We start from the raw sequence: 20,571 nt of genomic DNA on the forward strand, positions 1-20,571 counted from the left end.
CTTATCTCCATTCCAGGGAGAAAAGATTATGTAGTTTAAGCATGATTGTTCGTAGTTAAAGGGATTAATTACCCGCCTGGCACTTAGTTGAGGGGTTTTATTCCCTCCCTAACTTCAGGGGAAAATCCCTACCTGGGGATTCAACCTTTCTCGGAGAGGTGACTTTGGTTAAAACACAGCGCCAAGAAGGTGAGCAAACATATTAAGAACCGTATGCCATATATGCCAGGTCCCTTGAAACAGCAAGGATGGACCGGCTCCCGGCAATCTCCCACATGGCACTTCAGCCGGTTCCACCCAATACCATGACAACAAGCTACGGCCACTGTCATCTCCCACAAAGGTAAGCAGGCTGTGGAGGTTGCAAAGTTTTAGGGGAAAATGGAACCCCACTCCTGGGTATGTACCTGAAAAACTAGAAATCATCCATATGCAAAGATATATGCACCCCTATGTTCATTGCAGCATTATTCACGGTGGCCGAGGCACGGAAACAGCCAACGTGCCCTGGAATGGGGCCTGGATAAAGAAGACGTGGTCCGTGTACACAGTGGAGCACTCCCAGCCGTGCTACAACATGATGCTGAGTAAAACAAGTCAGACAGAAAAGCTAAGAACCACGTGACCTCACTCATACGTGGGATATGAAACTGAAACTCGTGAATACACACAGCAGTGAGGTGGCTGCCGGCGGGAGGGGGTCGGGGGATAAGGGGCCCTAATAGAAGGTGACAGGAGAGATGTGACTCTGGGTGGTGGCACAGGGTCCTATATACAGGTCTCGTGACACAAACCCACACCTGAAACCTATATGTTCATGCTGACCAATGTCGCCCCAATAAAATTTAATTTTAAAAAAATAGGCATTGACAAAAAAAATTATTCATTTCTGTAGATTCTTTTAAATTTTGAAAATGCACTGATGTTAATACATACTGACGTTATAATCATTAACAAAAGAAAGGGGAGCTTTCGATGTGTGACTCTCACTAATCCAGGCAGCTCACCGGGCTTCTGCTGCTCCAGACATCCTCGCACGGATGTGATGTTCTGAGGGAAGTGCTGGGGCCCCCCGCAGCCCCCCAGGTGTCCTGCAACCTGAAGCAGAGCCACATCTGCCACTCGGGGGGCCACTGGCCTGGAGCCCACCCAGGGGGCTGCCCCGGACACTCTCGAAGGGCCACACCTTGCCCGGTCCTGCCCGAGGGTCTGGGCACGTTCCCTAGCCTCGGTGCGTCTCACCCGTAAGAAGAGTGACAGCGGGAACTGCCCCATAGCGTCCATGGCAGGTTCAGGTAAACGCTCAGGACAACGCCTGCCTGGTCCACAGGCAGTGCCCAGGAAAGTCAGCTCCATCCAGAGACTAGAGCGCGGCACCTTCAACCTCCCCCCGCTCCCTGCCCAGCACAGGCGGCTTGGAAGAGGGGGGACTTCACTTCTCCAGCCCCACCCGACCTACCCCCACCCACCCACTGAGACTCATTTTCTCCCAGTGTGCTCTCAGCCCACCCCCACCACCAGGCCACCAGGAGGCACCCAGACCCTTGCCCAGAGCTGGAGCTGGAGTCAGACCTGGGCTTGAGGCCCAGCTGTCTCGTCTCAGGCCCAGGCAGAGACCATGCTGCCTCCCTAAGCCTCAGTTTCCTCATCTGTAACATGGACGTTAACACCGCCCACCACACGGGACGGAGGGAGGACCAATGAACACTGCACACGGCAAGCCTGCTGCGAGCCGGGTGCGCTGTGCACACACAGGGCCTGGCGGGAGCCCATGCGCCTCACTGTCCTGAGGACACGTCCGCAGGGGCCCGAGACCCCCAGGCAGTTCCCAGGGGCTCTCCCCCAGGAGCCTGTCCTGCTCGGTGGCCATGGAGACTGCCTGATACCTGCACAGCATGTGCTGCCTACAGCCCACCTTCTCGCCGTCCCTCCCCAGCCATCTGTGAGGGCAGCATCCATGTTCCCATTGACCAGATGAGAAAAGTGAGGCTCGGAGAGCTTCTACAGCCCCCATCTTTCACTGAGCAAAGGGTTCTGCTTGTGAGAAATAAAATCTGCCGGATGGCCCAGCCGGGGAGGCTCAGTGGCTGAGCATCGATCTATGAACCAGGGGGTCAGGGTTAGATTCCTGGTCGGGACACGTGCCCGGGTTGCAGGCTCGATCCCCAGTAGGGGATGTGCAGGAGGCAGCCAATCAATGATTCTCTCTCATCATAGATGTTTCTCTCCCTCTTTCTCTCTGCCCCCCCTTCCTCTCTGAAATCAATTAAAAACTATATTTTTTTAGATCTTCTAGAAGAAGGAGGGGTGGGTAAATGAATGAGACCACATCGGAAAACGAAGGGTGCAACACCTGATTCACCAACTCAAAGCCAGGAGGCCCGGCCACGAGAACCTGGGGCGCTGCTGGCCGCCCCCTGAGACCTGCCGGGGAGCAGAGAGCTTCGGGCCAGGACCAGCTGGAGGTCCCCAGGAGTCCAGTGGGCAGTGCCAGCAGCAGGGTCACACTCACTGCCGGGGAGAGTGGGGGGCACTGGCCTCTCTGGGTGAGGCGCCCACTCTGAGGCCAGGAGGCACAGAGCAGGTCCCAGCAGAGGACCACACAGCGGCAAGGCAATCTGTGGCACAGACACAGCCGGAGCAGCCTCCCACTCCCCGTTTCCATGGGGATCCCCTTGAAATAACCCCAGCGCCAGGCTGCTATTCTTCCTGCGGGGGAGGAGCTCGGGGAAAGTGTGATGGGAGGCGGGCGCTCAGCACCCGGGCTGCGGAAATGCGGAGCCCACGCCTGGCCCACACCTCCCTCCATCCCCACCCCACCCCACTCCCACAGCAGCCATGACCACGCCTGGCCCTTGCCTCCCTCCATCCCCCCCTCTCACCCTCAGGCATGACCAGGGCCTGGCCCATGCCTCCCTCCACCCACCCCCCCACCCCCAGCAGCCATGATGAGGGCCTGGCCCACAACTCCCTCTATCCCACCCCCTCCCTCCCCAGCAGCCATGACCAGGGCCTGGGTGCAGCAAGACCATGCCCTGGGATTAAAAGACGTGAAGGAAGTTGGCGATGGCACCTTAAGCTTTAGCTGCCTCCTTGGAGAAGGCTCCATGCCGGCCCAGGGGACACGGCCTGGGGCCCCCCCAGGGTCCCCCATCGCAGCGGGGTGACCTGGACGAGCTGCTGGACTTAGGGGCCCAGTTTCCCACGTGCCTCAGTGAGAGCAGAGGGACCGGAAGTGCCCACCCAGCCCGCAGCCCAACCACGGGCTCCGGCCCTGCAGCGGGAGGCGGAGGCAGCTGCCTGATGACCCTAAAATGCTGTGGAAAGTCCTCGCTTCCCACAGCGCATGTCAGCGAGGCCTCCTGGGGGCGGGCGGGGCTCCTGTCCCCTGTGGCCGGACCATCAGCGCTGTGGGCCACGGAGAAGAACTGGGCTCAGAGCCCCGGCCGTGAGGGGTGACTGCTGTCGGGCCCCATCTCCGGAGCAGCAGCCCGTCCTGGGTGCGGGCATGGCCCCCGGGGCCGGCGAGGACGGAGAGGCAGGGGCTGTGGGGAGAGGTGCGGCCCCTGTTCTAGGACTCCCTCCTGATTCCTGGAGTTCCTGTCCTAGATGGCGCTGGGGGTGGATTTCCTGCAGCAGCAAAATTAGCTGCGGGAGACACCGGGTGCGGTGGGAATAGCATGCGCTCTGGGTCAGGCAAAGCTGGGCAGAACCCCAACTCCACCGCCCTGCTGGCTGTGCAACCGGGGAGGCAGCTGGCCTCTCTGAGCCTCCGCTTCCATCACTGCGGGGGTGCGGGGTGTGGGGGTGCGGGGTGCGGGGTGTGCGGGGTACAGGGTGTGGGGGTGTGGGGTGTGGGGGTGCAGGGTGCGGGGTGTGGGGGTGCAGGGTGTGGGGGTGCGGGGTGTGGGGGTGCAGGGTGTGGGGGTGCGGGGTGTGGGGGTGCAGGGTGTGGGGGTGTGGGGTGCGGGGGTGCAGGGGTGCGGGGTGTGGGAGTGCAGGGTGTGGAGGTGTGTGGGGTACAGGGTGTGGGGGTGCAGGGTGCGGGGTGCGGGGTGTGGGGGTGTGGGGTGCGGGGGCGTGGGGTGTGGGAGTGTGGGGGTGCAGGGTGTGGGGGTGTGGGGTGCGGGGTGCGGGGTGTGTGGGGTGCGGGGTGCGGGGTGTGTGGGGTACAGGGTGTGGGGGTGTGGGTGCGGGGGCGTGGGGGTGTGGCGTGTGGGGGTGCGGGGTGAGGTTGCAGATGGCTGCTGAGCTGAGGCCTGTGCTGCCTGCGGCCGTCGCCGGCCCTGCTCCCGGCACCTATCCCACAGACACTGGCTTTGCCCACCTGCCACCAGCGCCCATTTCACCCACACACAGGGTGCCTGGCACTGGGAGGATGGCTGCCCCCTTCCCCATCTGGTCAGAGAAAACTCCAGCAGCGGCTCGGCCGCCCTCGCAGAGCTCGCCAAGCGCGTGAAGGAAAACGCCAGATGCCGGCGCAGCGGGTCAGCTCGGGGGACTCCGGCCCTCGGGCCCTGGGATGCTCCCAGCTTCCCCGCCAACAAGAAGGCAGGCAGGCGGGAGCCGGCCAGGCAGCCTGTGAGCTGTCCCAGTCACAGTGCCCACCCTGCAGCCCGGGGGGCCCCCGCAGACCTGAGCAGGGCTGGTTTGGCATCTGAAGGCCTGAGTTCAAATCCCAACCCACCCACTACGGGCTGTGAACCCCTGACCCCATTTGCTAGTCTGTCCACTGGAGACAGCAATTCCACACGCCACGGGGGTCTTCAGCCAGGGCCCCCCAGGTGTTGGCTGAGCCAGCTCCTGCCTGTGCACCTCCCCGCCCCCCGACTCCTGCTTCTCCTTAGATCTGTGAACTCCCTCAGGGCTCAATGTCTCCTGTATCCCCAACCCCAATCTCAATGCCTGCACATAGCAGGCCCCGATCAATATGTGCTGAATTAATTCACTTCTTCCAGGAAGCCCTCCAGGACTTCCCACCCCCCAGCCCTCCCCTGGGCAGCCCCACCCCTAGACTCCTCCCACCACGGCCCCAGCACTGGCCCCTGTCCATCTGGTCTGTTCTGGGACTCCTGCGGGGTGGCCCTTGTCAGTCAGCCGCAGCCATATTCCCACCCCCGGCAGAGCCCCGACGCAGAGCACGCGCTCAATAACCCGTGAGCTGTGCAGGGCCACCAACGCGCAGGGGCTCCCGCTCCTCGTAAATTCCCCCAAACACACCAGTCCTTCGCTCCCACGTGGCCAGGCCTCTCACCTCGGGGCTGTCTTCCTATCCTTCGGCTTTTCCCTCCTAAACGCCCAGGCTCCCCAACTCCATCGGCCTCCTATTGAGCCCAACTCCGTCTGTGAAACCCGACGTGCCCTTCCGTGCGCCCCGTGTTCTCTCCAGGGACCGACCGCCTCTCGGGACAGGGAGCAGGGAGGGCAGCGCCGGGCAGCCCTGGGGAGGGCCTGGTCACGGGCGCCGGCCTGCCACTCGGAGAGGGCCGCCCGCTGTGAGTTCAGGAGCCGCTGTCACACAGCCGAGGCTCAGCGGGTGCTCAGCCGCCCGCAGTCCCGCAGCCCTGCGCAGCCGGAGTGGGCGGCCAGGGCGGAGAGGGGACACCGGGTGCCCTGCCCTTCCCCGTCCCCCGGGCCTCAGTCCTCGGAGGGACTTGGTTGGGTGACTTCGGTCCAGTAAGTAGCACCCCTGCTCCTGCCTACGTTTGGGACCCCCGAGGGGAGAGAGAGTTGGGTACATGTGGGGCTGGGCTCCTGAGAAAGGCCCCAGGAGGATGGGGCATAACTCACACCCAGGACCTGCCATCCCAGAACCCAGGACTGACTTCACCCCCCCACCCCCCGCCCCATCCCAGGCCTGTTCCCTGGTGTCACAACTAGTTCCAAACCCACAAATCAGAGCCCCCCGCCGCCTGGAGCAGCCTGAGTGGGTGGGGAGGGTCAGGGCTGGGGCCAGGGCCCACAGCTTGCCCGGGAGACGGGGGGCCGGCCCAGCCCTGGGGCGAACCAGATCGGGCCTCCTCCGGCATCGAAACCGATTCCAGCTGCCTCCTGCTGGCCCAGGGCCACGGTCCCTTCACGACACTGCACGTCCCCACTCAGAGGGTAACCCTCCTCCCATCCGAGTCCCGGGGTGTCCCTGGGTGAGGGCCTCGGACCTGTGCTCCCTCCCGTCTGCAGGCGTCCTCGCCTCAGAGCACGCGCGCTGTACCCCACGGCTGGGCTTCCCGTCGCACGTGAGGAAACCGGGCCAAGGAGGCCGAGCGGCTCCCCAGCTCACTCAGCCTCAGCCGGTCACAGCACCGCCTGGGCCTGCGTGGGGACCCCAGCCCACATCCCCACCTGTCACCACGCAGCACGCTCCTTACAAAGATACAGACGCACGACCCCACCCCAGGTTCGCAGCCACGGCCCCAGTTTCTCACCTGCCACCCACTGCCCCATATGGACGTGCACCTGCCCCCGAACAAATGTCCCGATCCGGGGTTTGGAAAACTGGGTCACCTGCAGGAAAGGAGCCACCAACAAGGTGTGCCTGGGTCACAGGGCCGACCCCGGGGGCTCCCAGCTCCACATCCGATGTTCCCATGCCTGGGACTCGGGGAGCCGCACAGAAGCAGAGTCATCACTGGGTCTTGGGGTCCAGCTGGACGCCCAGCCGCGCGGGGCCTGCAGGCTAGGCACCCTCCCCCGCCCCCCGCCCCCCGCCCAGCGCAGACCGGCACCTCCCGGAAACCCCACAGGAGCCTCCGGACCGGGCCGGCCACCAGCCACACACCCGCCCCGCAGGCTGCCCACCCCCAGCCCCAGCTCCGCGTGGTCCGACTGCAGGCCGCCCCTCCGTGGTCAAGGGCGGGGCTGAGACTGAGTGGGTCAGAGGGCAGGGTCACGGCCGCAGAGTCACCCGGCCGCCTCCTTCCCTAGGATGCTGACAGTGGACGGGTGGGTGGCTCCCTGCACCCGTGGGCCCGCTGTCAGCAGAAAGACCAGCCTCTGCTGGGACCTTCCCGAGTGCCAGGGGCACCGGTGCACTCAGTCGCCTTTAAAAGGCCCAGGGGGACACTCTTCTGGCTCCGGTTCAGAGCTGACCCTACGGAGGCACACAGGGCGCTGGGCACAGAGGAAGGCTGGCCCCGGGGGGACCCGAGTGCCCGGCCCCTCCTCCCCTGCGATGTGAAAGTACCAGGGACTAAGCCAGGCGGAGGGGTCCCCAAAGTGGAAGGAGTGGAGTGGACCCGGCCCCCGCACAGCGCCCCCCACTCCTCCTGGCTGGGGGAGGTCGTGACTTCTGCGACCCTCAGTTTCCTCGCCTGTAAAATGGGGAGAACCCCCGCACCTCGAGGGCTGTTCACAACTCAGGGAGATGAGCTGCCCAAAAGATGACGCAATGGCTGGGGGGTGGGGGCGGAGGGGCGGGCGGTGCCTGGGGGAAGCCATCCCCGGGGAGGGGAGGGTGCCATGCCGTTCGGGCTAAGGTTGCAGGACACCAAGACCACCTGTCACTGCGTCCTCCCGGGGAACCTCACCTCTCAAAGATCTAACTCCCGTCCCACAGGGGCGTTGCGCTCAGCGAGATACGCCAGACGCTAAGGACAGCGGTGCACGCCTGCGCTCGGGGAGGTCCGGGAGAGGCGGTTCACGGGGACAGAAAGGGTGCCCCGGCTGGGACGAGGTCCCACTGCAGCCCGGCTCCCGTCCCCTGGACCATGGTCACCTGCTTAGGCCTCCCCGGCTCCAGAGTTCCCGTCCTCCCTCCGGCACCGACCCCGCACCCCCCGCAGGCCATCCACCGAGTCTGGTGAGTGAGTCCAACACGGTTGTTAAAGCAAGAATGGCAGCTCCACGAAGGACTGTTATGCAGCCGGTGAGATTGTTTACGCAGACGGTGGTAGCCCGGGAAATGTTTACCGCGTGCCCAATACTTAAAAGCTGCACAAGTGGGTTTCCGTGGCAATCTGCAAGGACGGCGGTAGGAGGGAACGTAACACGGAAACAGGCTCGGGGCAGGGCGATCGGGATGCATTTCCCTCTCTTTACTGCTGCGCTTCTCTGTGATTATTAACAAATAAACATGGAGATAAAAGCAAAGTCTGCTCACACGCGCACACCTTAGCTCCCAGAGGCTGACACGACGGCCGGTCACGATGACGGGTGAGACCGCACAGCCTCAGTCAACAGCCTCGCCTCTCCCGGGGCTCTGAACGGGCCAGGTGGTTGACCACGGTTCACACTGAAGCCGCGTAGGAGCCACCACCGTTCAGGCCCTGACTCCTTCAGCCAGTTCACCCGGGATGGGTCGTTCCAGAAGCAGACAGGCCAGCTGAGGGTCATGATTCTCTCTCCTCACTATGTTTCTATCTCTCTCTGCCTCTCCCTTCCTCTCTGAAATCAATAAAAATATATTTTAAAAAAAAGAATCGGAATGCTCTGAGGTCCGATTTGAGGGCGTGCCATGTGTCCGCTCGGTCATTCAAACACGAGACCCAGCCCTGGTGGGGACCAGGTGTGAGCTGCGTGCAGCAGAAGCAGCGATGTGCAAGGTCCGTCTCTACCGCGTTGCGTGGGACAGGAGCTGGTGCTCCGTATCGGGCAGGCCTGGGCTCCGGTCCTGTCTTATGATCTGAGCTGGCTCACCCCTCCCCACTGGCACTGGGTGCCCTAGCTCCAGGCAACGGCTAACACAGGTTCACAGAAGCAGGAAGGAAGTTACTGGAAGGCTGTGAGGGAGCCACAGACTCGAGGAGAGAGCACAGCAGCTGGGCAGGGGGCCTCAGGCAGAGCAGGAGCTGGGCAGGACTGGGGGTTCTATTTCAGGGACCCACAACTATTTCATTTATCTATTGCTGTGTAACAGGTCACCTCAAACATCAGTGGCTCGCCCTGGCTGGTTGCTCAGTGGTTGGAGTGTCGGCCTGTAGACCAGAGGATCCAGGGTTCAATTCCCAGTCAAGGGCATGTACCTGGATTGCTGGCCGAGTTCGGGAGGCAACCAACCAATGTGTCTCTCTTGCATCAATGTCTCTCTCTCTCTCTCTATCTATCTCTATCTCTATCTATCTATACTATCTCTCTCTCTCTCTCTCTCTCTCTCTATATATATATATATATATATATATATATCTAGCTCTAGCTCTCTCTCCTCCCTCCCTTCCACTCTCTCTAAAAATCAATGGAAAAATATCCTCAGGTGATCAGGTGAGGATTTAAAAAAACAAAACACATCTGAGAGATGCAAATCAAAGCGACAATGTGATACTATCTCACACCTGTCAGAATGGCTATCATCAACAAATCAACAAACGACAAGTGCTGGCGAGGATGTGGAGAAAAAGGAACCCTCGTGCACTGCTGGTGGGAATGCAGACTGGTGCAGCCACTGTGGAGAACAGTATGGAGTTTCCTCAAAAAGTTAAAAATGGAACTCCCATTTGACCCAGTGACCCCACTTTTAGGAATATATCCCAAGAAACCAGAAACGCCAATCAGAAAGGATATATGCACCCCTATGTTTATAGCAGCACAATTCACCATAGCTAAGATCTGGAAACAGCCTAAGTGCCCATGAGCAGATGAGTGGATTAAAAAACTGTGGTACGGCTACATAATGGAATACTATGCTGCTGTAAAAAAGGAGTTCTTACCATTTGCAACAGCATGGATGGAACTGGAGAGCATTATGCTAAGTGAAATAAGCCAGCCAATAAAGGAAAAATACCACATGATCTCACTCATTTGTGGAATATAATGAACAACATAAACTGATAAACAAAAACAGATCCAGAGACAGAGAAGCATCTATCAGATGCTCAAACCTCAGAGGGAAGGTAGGGGAGGGTGGGGGTAAGGGGAAGAGATCAACCAAAGGACTTGTATGCATGCATATAAGCCTAACCAATGGACACAGACACCAGCGGGGTGAGGGCATGAGTGGGGGCGGGGAGGCAGTGGGGGGATAAGGACACATGTAATACCTTAATCAATAAAGAAAAAAGTAAATATAAAAAAACACCATAAAATATAAATAAATATAAAAATAACAAAACAACAAAAACCTCAGTGTTGGATTTCTGTGTTGGAAAAATATCCTCAGGGGAGGATTTAAAAAAACAAAACACACCCGAGAGATGCAAATCAAAATAAAGATAAATCGGTTGGTTGCCTCCCACACTCAGCCTGCAGCCCAGGTACATGCCCTTGACTGGGAATTGAACCCTCAATCCTTTGGTCTGAGGGCCGATGCTCTAACCACTGAGCACCGGCCAGTAGTTAGAGCAAAATAAAACAAAACAAAAAAACCAACAAACCATTCCTTTTGCTCAGGAACCTACGATCTGGGGGGTCTTGAGGGAGGGCAGGCACCCGCTGAACCGCTGCCCGGGGTCTCCGAGCTGGTGAGCCTGAGGAGGGGTCCTGGCAGGAGAGGGCTGTGACCTGGGGCTGCTTCCGGGGATCCAGGCAGCCCCACCCCATCGCCTTCCAGACCCACCAGGCAATGGGGGTCCGGACACGGGTCAGGGACAGTGCGGGGGAACCTTCCAAAGCCAGGGTCCGCCATGGGATGGGGGTCTTGGTCAGAAAAGACTGGAGAGCCAGGCCCCCCACTGCAGGGGCAGGACTCCGGGTCGGAGCCAAACCACCCGGCTGGAAGGAGACACTGCTGAGCCCCCGGGCACTGCGGGGAGGGGAGGGGGACCAGCGTTAGTCAGCAGGCGCCAGTCCTTTGTGCGGAGGGTGGCCGTACTTGCTCTGTGGAGATGCCCGCACCTTTCAGAGGTGCGAGCAGATGCAGGTGAGTTTGCTTTAACGCCCTTCGGCCAAAAGGAGGGGAAAGTGAGTGAAGAAAGTGCACAAACCCTGAGGAGACCTGCAGCGAGGGGCTGGGCGCGGGACAAGTCAACAGAGCATTCCCTCCGTGTTCACAGAATCTGAGTGTTCACAGATGCCTTTGAAGTTATAAACGTGTCAGAAGCTGCCAGTGACGATCCAAGTAGCTCCGCGATTGAGATTTACGCGCAGGTGCGCACCCTTTTGCTTGGTGGGGAGTCCTGTCTCTGGCTCCCCGAGGGGAAGCTGCAGTCTCACCGCTGTCCCAGGGCCACAACCTGGATCCCAGGACCACAGCCCGGGTCCCAGGGCCACAGCCCGGATCCCAGGACCAAAGCCCGGGTTCCAGGACCGCAGCCCGGATCCCAGGACCGCAGCCCAGGTCGCAGGACCAAAGCCCGGGTCGCAGGACCAAAGCCCGGATCCCAGGACCGCAGCCCGGGTCCCAGGTCCACAGCCCGGGTCCCAGGACCAAAGCCCGGGTCCCAGGGCCGCAGCCTCGCAGGGCAGGGAGCAGGAGGCCAGGCCTGCGCAGAGGTGGCCGGAGCTGCCGCTGGAGATCCCATCCCTGCGTGGGCAACTGGGGCCTCTGAGCCGCTCTGTCCTGCCTCAATGGGCCATTCAGCCCAGGGCTCGGGAGACAATGATCCCCACTGTGCCAGGAGGCAGCGCCCGTCCTGGGCAGCACGGCGGGTCCCAGTGGGCCTGTTCCCCAGGCAGCTGGCAAGTGCCTCCTGGCCTCAGGCAGAGGGGCCTGGACTGCCACTTTGCACATGTCACATAGCACATGGCGCTCCTCCTGCCTGGAATGTACTAGACTGCCATGTCCTTCCTCCCTCTCACCCCACCCTCATTCTCCCTGCCTCGCATGTAGTGGTCATTCTAGAAATAGTTGTTGAATGAATGAATGAATGAATGAATGAATGAGTGAATAAATAATTGAATGAATGAAAGAAGGAATAATTGAACAATTGAATGAGCGAGTGAAAGAGTGAGCGAATGAATGACTGAATGAGTGAGTGACGGCAACAACCTTGATCCTCAACGTTTAACACCCAGCATCTCCCGTCCCCCTTAGCACATACAGTGGATCACGAAATGTCTGTGGAACAAAAGTGGAAAGAATATTCAACCTCATTGGTATTCAGGCAGGAATTAAAACAAACACTTTTCATCCATGATATTTGCAAAGGTCAAACAAATTAGAATACCTAATGCTGAGCGGCATGGGGAAAACAGAAACTTTCTGGAGAATAATTTGGTCATACGTGTCAGGAACATTAAACACGTTCGTGATTTTTACATAAAATTGCAGGCATGGGACTCTCTCTTAAGAAAATTATTCCAAAATCTGGGGGAGGGACATGAGTAGGGAGTCTTCAGACACAGCGTTCATTCACTCAGTGTTGGTTATAGAAGCAAAAAAAAAAAAAGCCACCTAATTACCGAACAATCAGGAGTGATTAAGTGAACGATGGCATGTGTCGTAGGCTGGGTGCGCAGCCGATAAAGGAAGTGGGGAGGCAGGGCTGGGGTACCCAGTTACACCCTCCTCTCCTCCCTGCTAGACTTGGGAACACAAAGACTACTTCATTAACAGTAAACTTGGGGACATGGCTGGGGGCTCCTGCTCCGCTGCCCCTCCCCGGGCCTGTGGGGAGAAATGGGTACAAAGGCTGGGATCTAAAATGAGGGAAATCGCCCGGTCGCATGGCTCAGGGGTTGAGCATCGACCTATGAACCAGAACGTCATGGTTCAATTCCCGGTCAGGGCACATGCCTGGTTGTGGGCTCAATCCCCAGTGGGGAGCGTCAGGAGGCAGCCGATCAATGATTCTCTCTCATCATTGATGTTTCTATCTTTCCCTCTCCCTTCCTCTCTGAGATCAATAAAAATACATTTTAAAAAATTTAAAATGAAAGCCCTCAGTGCCTCTGATTGGAACAGCCACGAGTTGAGCAGCCCCTTAAATACTATAACCCCACCCAAAAGGGAAAAGTTGCCCAATGGGCGATAGGCTCTCACCATTTCCACCAATCACAAAAGCCAAGGGGGTGGGAGGCGGGCCACGGAGTCCACCTTCCCAGGAAGTCCCGCCTTCCCCCTACAGCATGGTAGGGCCACCTACATAATTTGTGGGGCCCGGTTCAAAATGAGCTCACAGGGCCCCTTGTTCAAAAAGCAGCAGGAAAGTGTCATGAAAGGTAGTAAAATATAATAAAAGCCTAATATGCTAAGTGTCCGGTCTACCAGTCAGCAGTTCAACCAACCAAAGTGTAATATGCTAATGATATGCTAAGGCTGCTCAACCGCTCGCTATGACATGCACTGACCACCGGGGGGCAGACGCTCTGACCAGTAGGTGAGCTTGCTGCTGGAGTCCAGCCGATTGGGATGGAGCGACATGGGCCAGACACACCCTGGAGCCCTCCATGGTCCCTCCCCGACTGGCCAACCTCCCGCATCCCTCCCCGGCCTCGATCATGCACCGGTGGGGTCCCTGGGCCTGGCCTGTGCCCTCTCGCAATCCAGGGCCCCTCGGGGGATGTCGGAGAGCCAGTTTCGACCCGATCCCGCAGGCCAGGCCTAGGGACCCCACTGGTGCACAAATTCGTGCACTGGGCCTCTCGTTAAGATATAAAGCCCTTTCCTTTTTCCATGACTTGTCGTGGCGTCATTTATTTGCTATTTAATGCCAAGTGGAATAAAGGAAAAGGTTTAAATTATTGGCATAGGTTTTATTGCTCATCATTCTGTGGTGCAATTCAAGTTTTAATGCACATCTAAGCGCGTGGACCTGGGACCCGGAATCGCCGAGACCACAGTCTGCAGCTGGGGGTTCTGACTCGCATGTGCTTTGTTCTTCCCAGAGCAGTGGAAACGCCGCCCCAAACCAACTCGTCTGTTTTTATTCCGCTTTTTTTCAATCCTCACCAGAGGATATTTTTTCCATTGATTTCTAGACATGTGGAAGGGAGGCAGGAGGGGAAGAAAGAAAGAGAGAGAGAGAGAGAGAGAGAGAGAGAGAGAGAGAGAGAGAGATCTGAGAGAGAGACATCCATCGGTTGCCTCCTGCACACACCGCTACCAGGGCTGGGGAACCTGCAATGGAGGTACGTGCCCTTGACCAGGAATTGAACCCACGACCCTTCAGCCCGTGGGCCAATGCTCTAACCACTGAGCAACCAGCCAGGGTTCTTCTTTTAATTATTGTTATTGATTTCAGAGAGGAGAGGAGAGGGATAGAGAGATAGAAACATCCGCAATGAGAGAGGGACATCATCCATCGATCAGCTGCCTCCTCAACATCCCCGCCCCGCCCCCCGCCCCTGCCCCGGGGATCGAGCCTGCAGCCCGGACATGTGCCCTAAACAGGAATGGAAGCATGATCTCTTGGTTCACGGGTCCATGCTCAACCACTGAGCCACACTGGCCGGGCTTTATTCAACTTGCTGATGCTCACACACTCTGCACACACCTCTGTGCTGGCTCAGTGATGGGAAGCGGAGGAGGAACCACGTGGTCCCGCTTCCCCTCCTTCGCTGGCGTCATTTTCGGCCTCAGTGATCAGCTCACATGGGAAGTAACCGGGCAAGAAAGCATCGGATCGGGTTCCTCGGTCCGTGGTTCCCGCTGGAATGGCACTGCCTCCTTCCTGCGTTCGCATCACGTTCTGGCTCACACAGAAGGCAGGGCCTCTCGGGGCCGCCGCCGCCTCTGCTCACACAGTCACAGGCGCGGAGTCCTGCCGGCCCCACCACGCGTGGGAGCTCGGCCACACTCCGAGCGCGCGGGCGGGCGATGGGAGCTGCACGGAGACGGCGCACGTGCCGCCTCTGCTCCCACACGCGCTCCATCGTCCCCTCAAATATCACTTACGAAACACAGTTCATGGCTGCAATGATTAACAGCTTCAAGGTGGCAGCGGCAGGCCGCTGAGCCAAGCCAGGGTCCCTCTGAGCGTGGGCCCACATGCCTGCGCAGTTGCACACCGTGAAGCCAGGCCTGCAGCAAAGCCCTGGAAAATGCCCACAACCTCGTGCGTAACTAGGGAGCAGCTTTCAAAACTGCAAGGAGAGATACAGCGCTTCTTACAAACGGGCACGGGCGTGTTAAAAAGACGGGGGGAACGACCCCCAGCTGGAACAGGGCATCTGGGAGGGACGGCAGGCCTCCCTTCTGCGCATCGGCACTGCCCCTCGCACCGTCTCCCCGAGGCCCAGCATATCACAGACGCCCCTCCCAGGACCTCAGACACCCCGTACAGGAACTCCCCGTGGCTCTGCGGGCTTTCAGGACAAACGCCGAAAGCTGTCGCAAGTACACAACCAGGCGGTGGTGTGGAAACACTGATTAGAATTCGATTTCCACCTTGCAGAGAGAAAATGAGAAAAACCCTTCTCCGTGACTCGAGTCAGGGTTAATGAAAAGTGAGTGAGTGTGTGGCTTACAGCGTGACAGTTTGGGGAAACTGAGAACGACAGTACCCCACACAGGGGTAGGCCTTTGGAGTCCACATGGCCTCCGCTCCCTGGGGCCTTGTGACACCCGGGGGGGAAGCAGTGCCGGGAAACTGAGGCCCAGGGGGGCCATGTGCTCTAGGACACCCAAAAGTGACCTGTAGCAGCCTCTGTCCCTCCCCACCCTGAAATGGCGACAGCGAGAGTTTGTAAAATCCCAGGGAAGCTTATGCAAGTGGCATTCCTACACGGAGGCAAAGGAGCAAAGATCTGAGCAGCCCACACCCTGCTTTTCCAGTCAGAGGCTGGCTCCCCCGGGCCCCCTGGGCTGGCTCCAGGGCACCCCATAAGCAAGTGCCCCTCTTAGCTGCGGTTTCCGGGGTGGGGATGGCGTTGGGTGGCCAGTCTGACTCTGACCCTAAAGAACAGACATGACTGTTAGCGGGCGATATTTATTAAAGGCGGGCTGTGCCCAGGCCCTGGGCTGGGCGAGTCCCACACACCAGGCTATTTAAAGCCTCGGGTGGGGAGTTCATGGAGGAGAGGTTAGGTTGCAGCATCAAACGACTGCACATCCCTCCTTTCAAGTGACCTAAGCAACAATCCGGAGAAGAAACTGAGGCTGGGAGAGACTGCGCAGCCCGCCGGGGATTAGGGACCAGGGCCAGACCCCACAGGACACGGGTCTCCCGACCCCAGATCCTGGGTATCTCATTGGGCTGGAAACGCCAGCTCAGAACCCCAGGCAGGAAACCAGAACCGGAAGCTTTGATTGGAACCCAAGAAAAGAGATGGAAGACGTTTCCTACAACAGAAAGCAAGCAACTCAGAACCCTCCGGGGTGCGTGAATCTTGAATCTGGTGGTGGCGAGTGACGGGCAGCTGTCTCGGGGTCTGGACAACCGTGAAGGCTGCGCGAGTGGGGGTGCCATCGGCGGCAAGTAACAGCAATCAGCTTAAGCCCCTGGCATATCCAGAGGCGGGTGCAGATCAGGCCAGGTTCATCCAAGGAGTCAGAGGCGTCTCCTGCATGCCCACTTCTCACTCACTCTGCCCTGCCATCAGCGGGGTGGCTGGGTTTCCGTGCTCCCCATCACAGGCCGGGGCAGGCTTCCTGCGCCCTCTCTACTTCCCACCCGACGCCAGATCAGCTGCCTCCCCGTCCTGGAGCCAGTCGGTGCGAGGGGAGTGGGGCTGCCCTGGTTCACGCTGGCTGCACATAATTGGATTAAGTCTCCTGCTGGAAACCACCCATGTTCTCGGGTGAGGACTAACTGTTGGGAAATCAGCCACAAAACCCACCACAGGGTGCAAATCTGGCTGAGGCGGGGTTTCCCACAGGCGGCACCCCCTCACCAGCAGGGCTTAGGCCTGGGCAGAAAGCTGACATTATCCAGGGCGCGAGTTCAAAACGTGAAGGCAATCCCATGCGGTAAAAATGCCCACATGCTGGGTGGAGAGAGGCCTGTGTCCCCTCCTGACCTTGCCAGTTCCTGAGTAAGTCCCTTCCCTCCTCTGAGCTCCCCCTTTCTGCCCTCAACTCTGTAGAGATAAACCGATTACTCTGAAGTCACGTGGCGCACACAAGGATGGCAAGGATACAGGGTTAGAGAAAAGGGGGCATTTCTGTCCATGGATGAGAGAGCCACGTGCGTACAACAGAGTTTAAGGGCAGAGATGCTGCAGGGAGGGAAAGCTGTGGACCCAGCAGAAAGCATGCCCCCAGAGTGCATTCTCTGTCAGGCGTCCAGGAGTGGCTGTTGCTTCCCAAAGAGGCCCAGCCACCTGCCACCTTCCCGGCCACCTCCCATGGCTGTGAGGTCCTGTGTCTGGTCCATCACTGCCTGCCCAGAGTCAGACCCAGAGTAAATGCCGCTCTGACTAATTCACACTAAGGGGTGAATGACTAACAAAACCTAAGCTCTTCAGAAACTCAAGTAGGACTCCTACTTGTGAAGATGGCATTTAACTTGAGCCCCAAAGGATGAGAAGGAGTCAGCATGAGAAGAGCAGGGGGAGGTGTTCCAGGAGAGGACACGCCTGGAAACAAGGAAAGTGGCCTGCTGGCGGAACAGGAAGGGGATCTGAGCATCCGTGGACCAAGGGACCAGGTGGGACAGGCATTCGCACACCTGGGTCTCTTGAAAACTCCCAGCATCCACTATTTGCTCATGGAGTTCTCACAGGAACAAGACTTTCACATTTTAACGGCGCGGTTATTAAATGCTCCTAACAGACCCAGCGCTGGGTTTAGTGCTGTCTATATTAGCATAATCGCTGACTGTCCCAGCAACCTCGGAGGTCATTAGCACTTCTCCCTTCACAAAGGAAGAAAGTGAAGCTCAGAGAGGTTCAGTGACTTGTCCAAGGCTGCACAGCACGGGAAACAGCAGAAGCAGAATTTGAACACAAGTCCCTCTGACATCCAAATCGGTGACTACCCTGCGCTCTGAGCACAAAATGCAAGCGAGATGCAACGGTGTGCGGGTCAGATTTCACACAGGAAGGCCAGAGATCTATCCTTCTGCTTCTAATAGTTTTGCTATTGTCTCCTCCACTAGACCCTGCCCTCCCTGAGGCAGGAGCTTCTGATCTTCTCTGCATCCCTGGCACCTGAGCCCTACACCCTACAAACAACTGGCGCTCAGTCTGGTGTGCGGACAAAGGCCAGGCCTCAGTTTCTTCATCTGTAAAATGGGGAGAAGGAGTATGTGGCTGTTGTGTGAGGCCCCAGAGCACCATGGGAGCTCAACCTACTCCCACTGCTAGTTACCAATTTACAATCCCCAGGCGGCTTCTTTCTCCACGTCTCTCCTGACCCTCACGGCACCGAAGACCTGTAGGCAGGATACTAGCCACTCCCATTTTAAAGATGGGGAAACTGAGGGGGTCTCTTCAACATCACAGGGCCCCCTTCTAGAACATGGGCTACCCAAGGGCAGGATCTCTGTCCAGTCCCCTGGGCTAAAAAGGTGACCGGCACATAGTAGGTGCCCAGTAACAATTTGCTGAATGAATGAAGAGGAACTACAGACCCTCAAGTCTCCCCTCGCTGCACTGCCCTTGCCTCGCTGTGAGGCGTGGGGAGCCGTGAAAGAGGAGGGGCAGAAGGGATGAGAGGACTCGGTGTCTGGGATGGCCCCTGTGGTGGGGGAGGGGGCGGCTTTTTACTTTCACTCACTCAGCCCTGCGCTGCCCCATCCTCCATGGAGATGGGAAACGAGGCTTCCTCCAGGAAGCCAGCCCGGAGTGACCTGCCAAGACCCCCTCTCTCTGGGCCAGAGCCTGACCTCTGGGCACCTGCCAGCAGCCCAGAGGCCTCTCCCCGCGGGGCACTCAGCTGCTGGGGGCAGAGAGGACACAGGACACACAGTCCTTCCTGGACCTCCCCAAGGCAAGGCAAGCGGTGAAGGGCCCACCCAGCCCCGGGAGGGGCAGGCCAGCTCCCTCTCCCACACACATCCAGCAGCAAGCATGACTCAACGGTTCTCCTCCGGGGAGCGGGGAGCGGGGAGCGCCACCCGCAGCACCGGCAGCCCGGGGTGCACACCCAGCCTCTGCCCCCGGGGTCAGGACGCCCTGGGAGCCCGCCCTGCCTGGGCCCAGCGCTCTCGGCCTCCGCGGAGCTCGGGCTACCGGCTCGGCTTCATTTCCGGCGAAGCAGGCAGCAAGGCGGAGGACACCACCGGGAGGCGAGTCACCCTCGCCGCTGCGGAGCCCGCACAGGCTCCCCGACCCAGGTTCCCGGGCACGGGCTCCCGGACACAGGCACCCACGCGCACCAGCCGCGCGGCACGCCAGGCCCCGGGTCCCTCCCACTGGGGCGCCCATCGGGGACCTCTTACTAAAAGCCCACGAACACTCCCGCAGCTCGTTCGGCAGCGGCCAGGGGAGATGCAGGCAGCCCCTAACCCCGCGAGCTGGGCAGATGCGCGGCCCCACTGCAGCGAGCTGACACCTGGCTGCCCCCCCCTCCCGTGCGCTGCCCTCCGCAGGCCCTGCCGCCCACGTCCCCAGGGCGAGGCGGAGGGGCGCGCAGGGACCTTGGAAGTTACTGGCCTCAAAGAGGAGGCATGGACCCTCCGAATCCCTCCAGCCTCTGTGCGGGGTTGGGCTCGGGCTGCTGGGCCAGTTTAGGGAATCTCACATGCAGGGCCCTTTTGGGGTGGCGTGTCCCACTTTTTTTTTTTTTTTTGCAAAATCTGACAGTTTGGGGTCAGCTGCTTCTGTGTCAGTATAACTCACCAGGAATAAAGGGCCAGCCCCAAACCCGCCGCCTCCCACCCCCTCCGGCCCTGCCTGGGAGGCGCAGGGAGGGGCAAGGGCGGCCAGCCTCCCCGGAATCTGGCGATGCATTTTTTTTCTTTCCCCCTGAGTCCCTCTTCGTCTCCGGGGAGTGGACAGCCTAGAAAATTCTGCGGGCTTGGGGCAGGGCCGACACGGCAAGCCCAGGGTCCCAAGCCATCCCCTCTCCCGGGATTTCTGCGCCAGATTCGCCGCAGGGCGGCCTGTTTAAACATGACGGCCCGGGCCAACTCAGGGCGCCGCCAGGCCCGGCGGAGAGCTGCCCGCCCGAGGGCGGCGCGGAGGAGGGCGCTGGGCAGCGGGGTGCCGTGGGCTCCCTCCCTCCCTCCCGGACCCGGGGCGGGGCGGGGTGGGGTGGGGCGGGGGGACACGACACACAGCGCGCGGTCCAAACCTTCGGAGGGCACTCGGTGCGACGGCATCCCCACGCCGCGGCCGGCCGGAGGGGGCCTCAGACAACACTACGTTACCTTCAGTCACATAGCTGTGGTCCCGCAGGAAGCTGTGGTTAATTTTCCGCGTGTCCGTGTCCTCGCCCATTGAAGGCCGTGCCCGGTGCCCTGGGCATGCCCCGCCGCCGCACACCGAGACAATCCGCAGAGGTCGGGCCGGGCGCGCGAGCCATGCCGCCGCCGCCTAGCAGGGGCGCGGGCCGCCGGGGCCCCGGGGGGCGGGCATCGCGGCCGGGCGGCCGGGGACGGGCGGGGGCGGCTGGGCGGGCGCCGCGGTCAGATGCGCGCGCGGCGGGCGGGCGGCGGCCGCGGGTGGGGGCGGGCCGGGGCCCGGGCGCGCATCCCTGCCGGTGCGCGCTGCGTCCGTGCGCCCGGCGGCGGCGGCCTGGTGTCCGGGCGCCTGGCTGCGGCGGCGGAGGGAGGGAGGGGACGCGCACGGCGCTGCGCCTCCCGAGCCGGGGCCGAGCCGGGCTGCGCGGGCCGCCGCCGCCGCCGTAGGCCCCTCCCTCGCGCCGCCCGCCCCTCCGCC

At 60.0% G+C, this 20,571-nt stretch overlaps 1 protein-coding gene across 3 annotated transcripts in view; it reads right to left on the bottom strand.

The window, feature by feature from the left end:
* The window catches only part of PPP2R2C (protein phosphatase 2 regulatory subunit Bgamma), an 83,348-nt gene extending 63,000 nt beyond the window's left edge, over positions 1-20,348 (bottom strand). For 2 of the 3 annotated variants that reach the window (XM_059675935.1, XM_059675927.1), the window contains exon 1: positions 20,061-20,348. In XM_059675935.1, coding sequence (XP_059531918.1) covers positions 20,061-20,130 — 70 coding nt within the window. In that variant the 5' untranslated portion in view covers positions 20,131-20,348. Of the gene's footprint in view, positions 1-19,984 lie in introns of all 3 variants that reach the window. The other variant, XM_059675944.1, reaches the window with a different exon arrangement.
* Between the last annotated feature and the right edge of the window lie 223 nt (positions 20,349-20,571).

This window comes from Myotis daubentonii, chromosome 1, assembly GCF_963259705.1.
Source record: "Myotis daubentonii chromosome 1, mMyoDau2.1, whole genome shotgun sequence".
Classification (NCBI taxonomy): Eukaryota; Metazoa; Chordata; class Mammalia; order Chiroptera; family Vespertilionidae; genus Myotis; species Myotis daubentonii.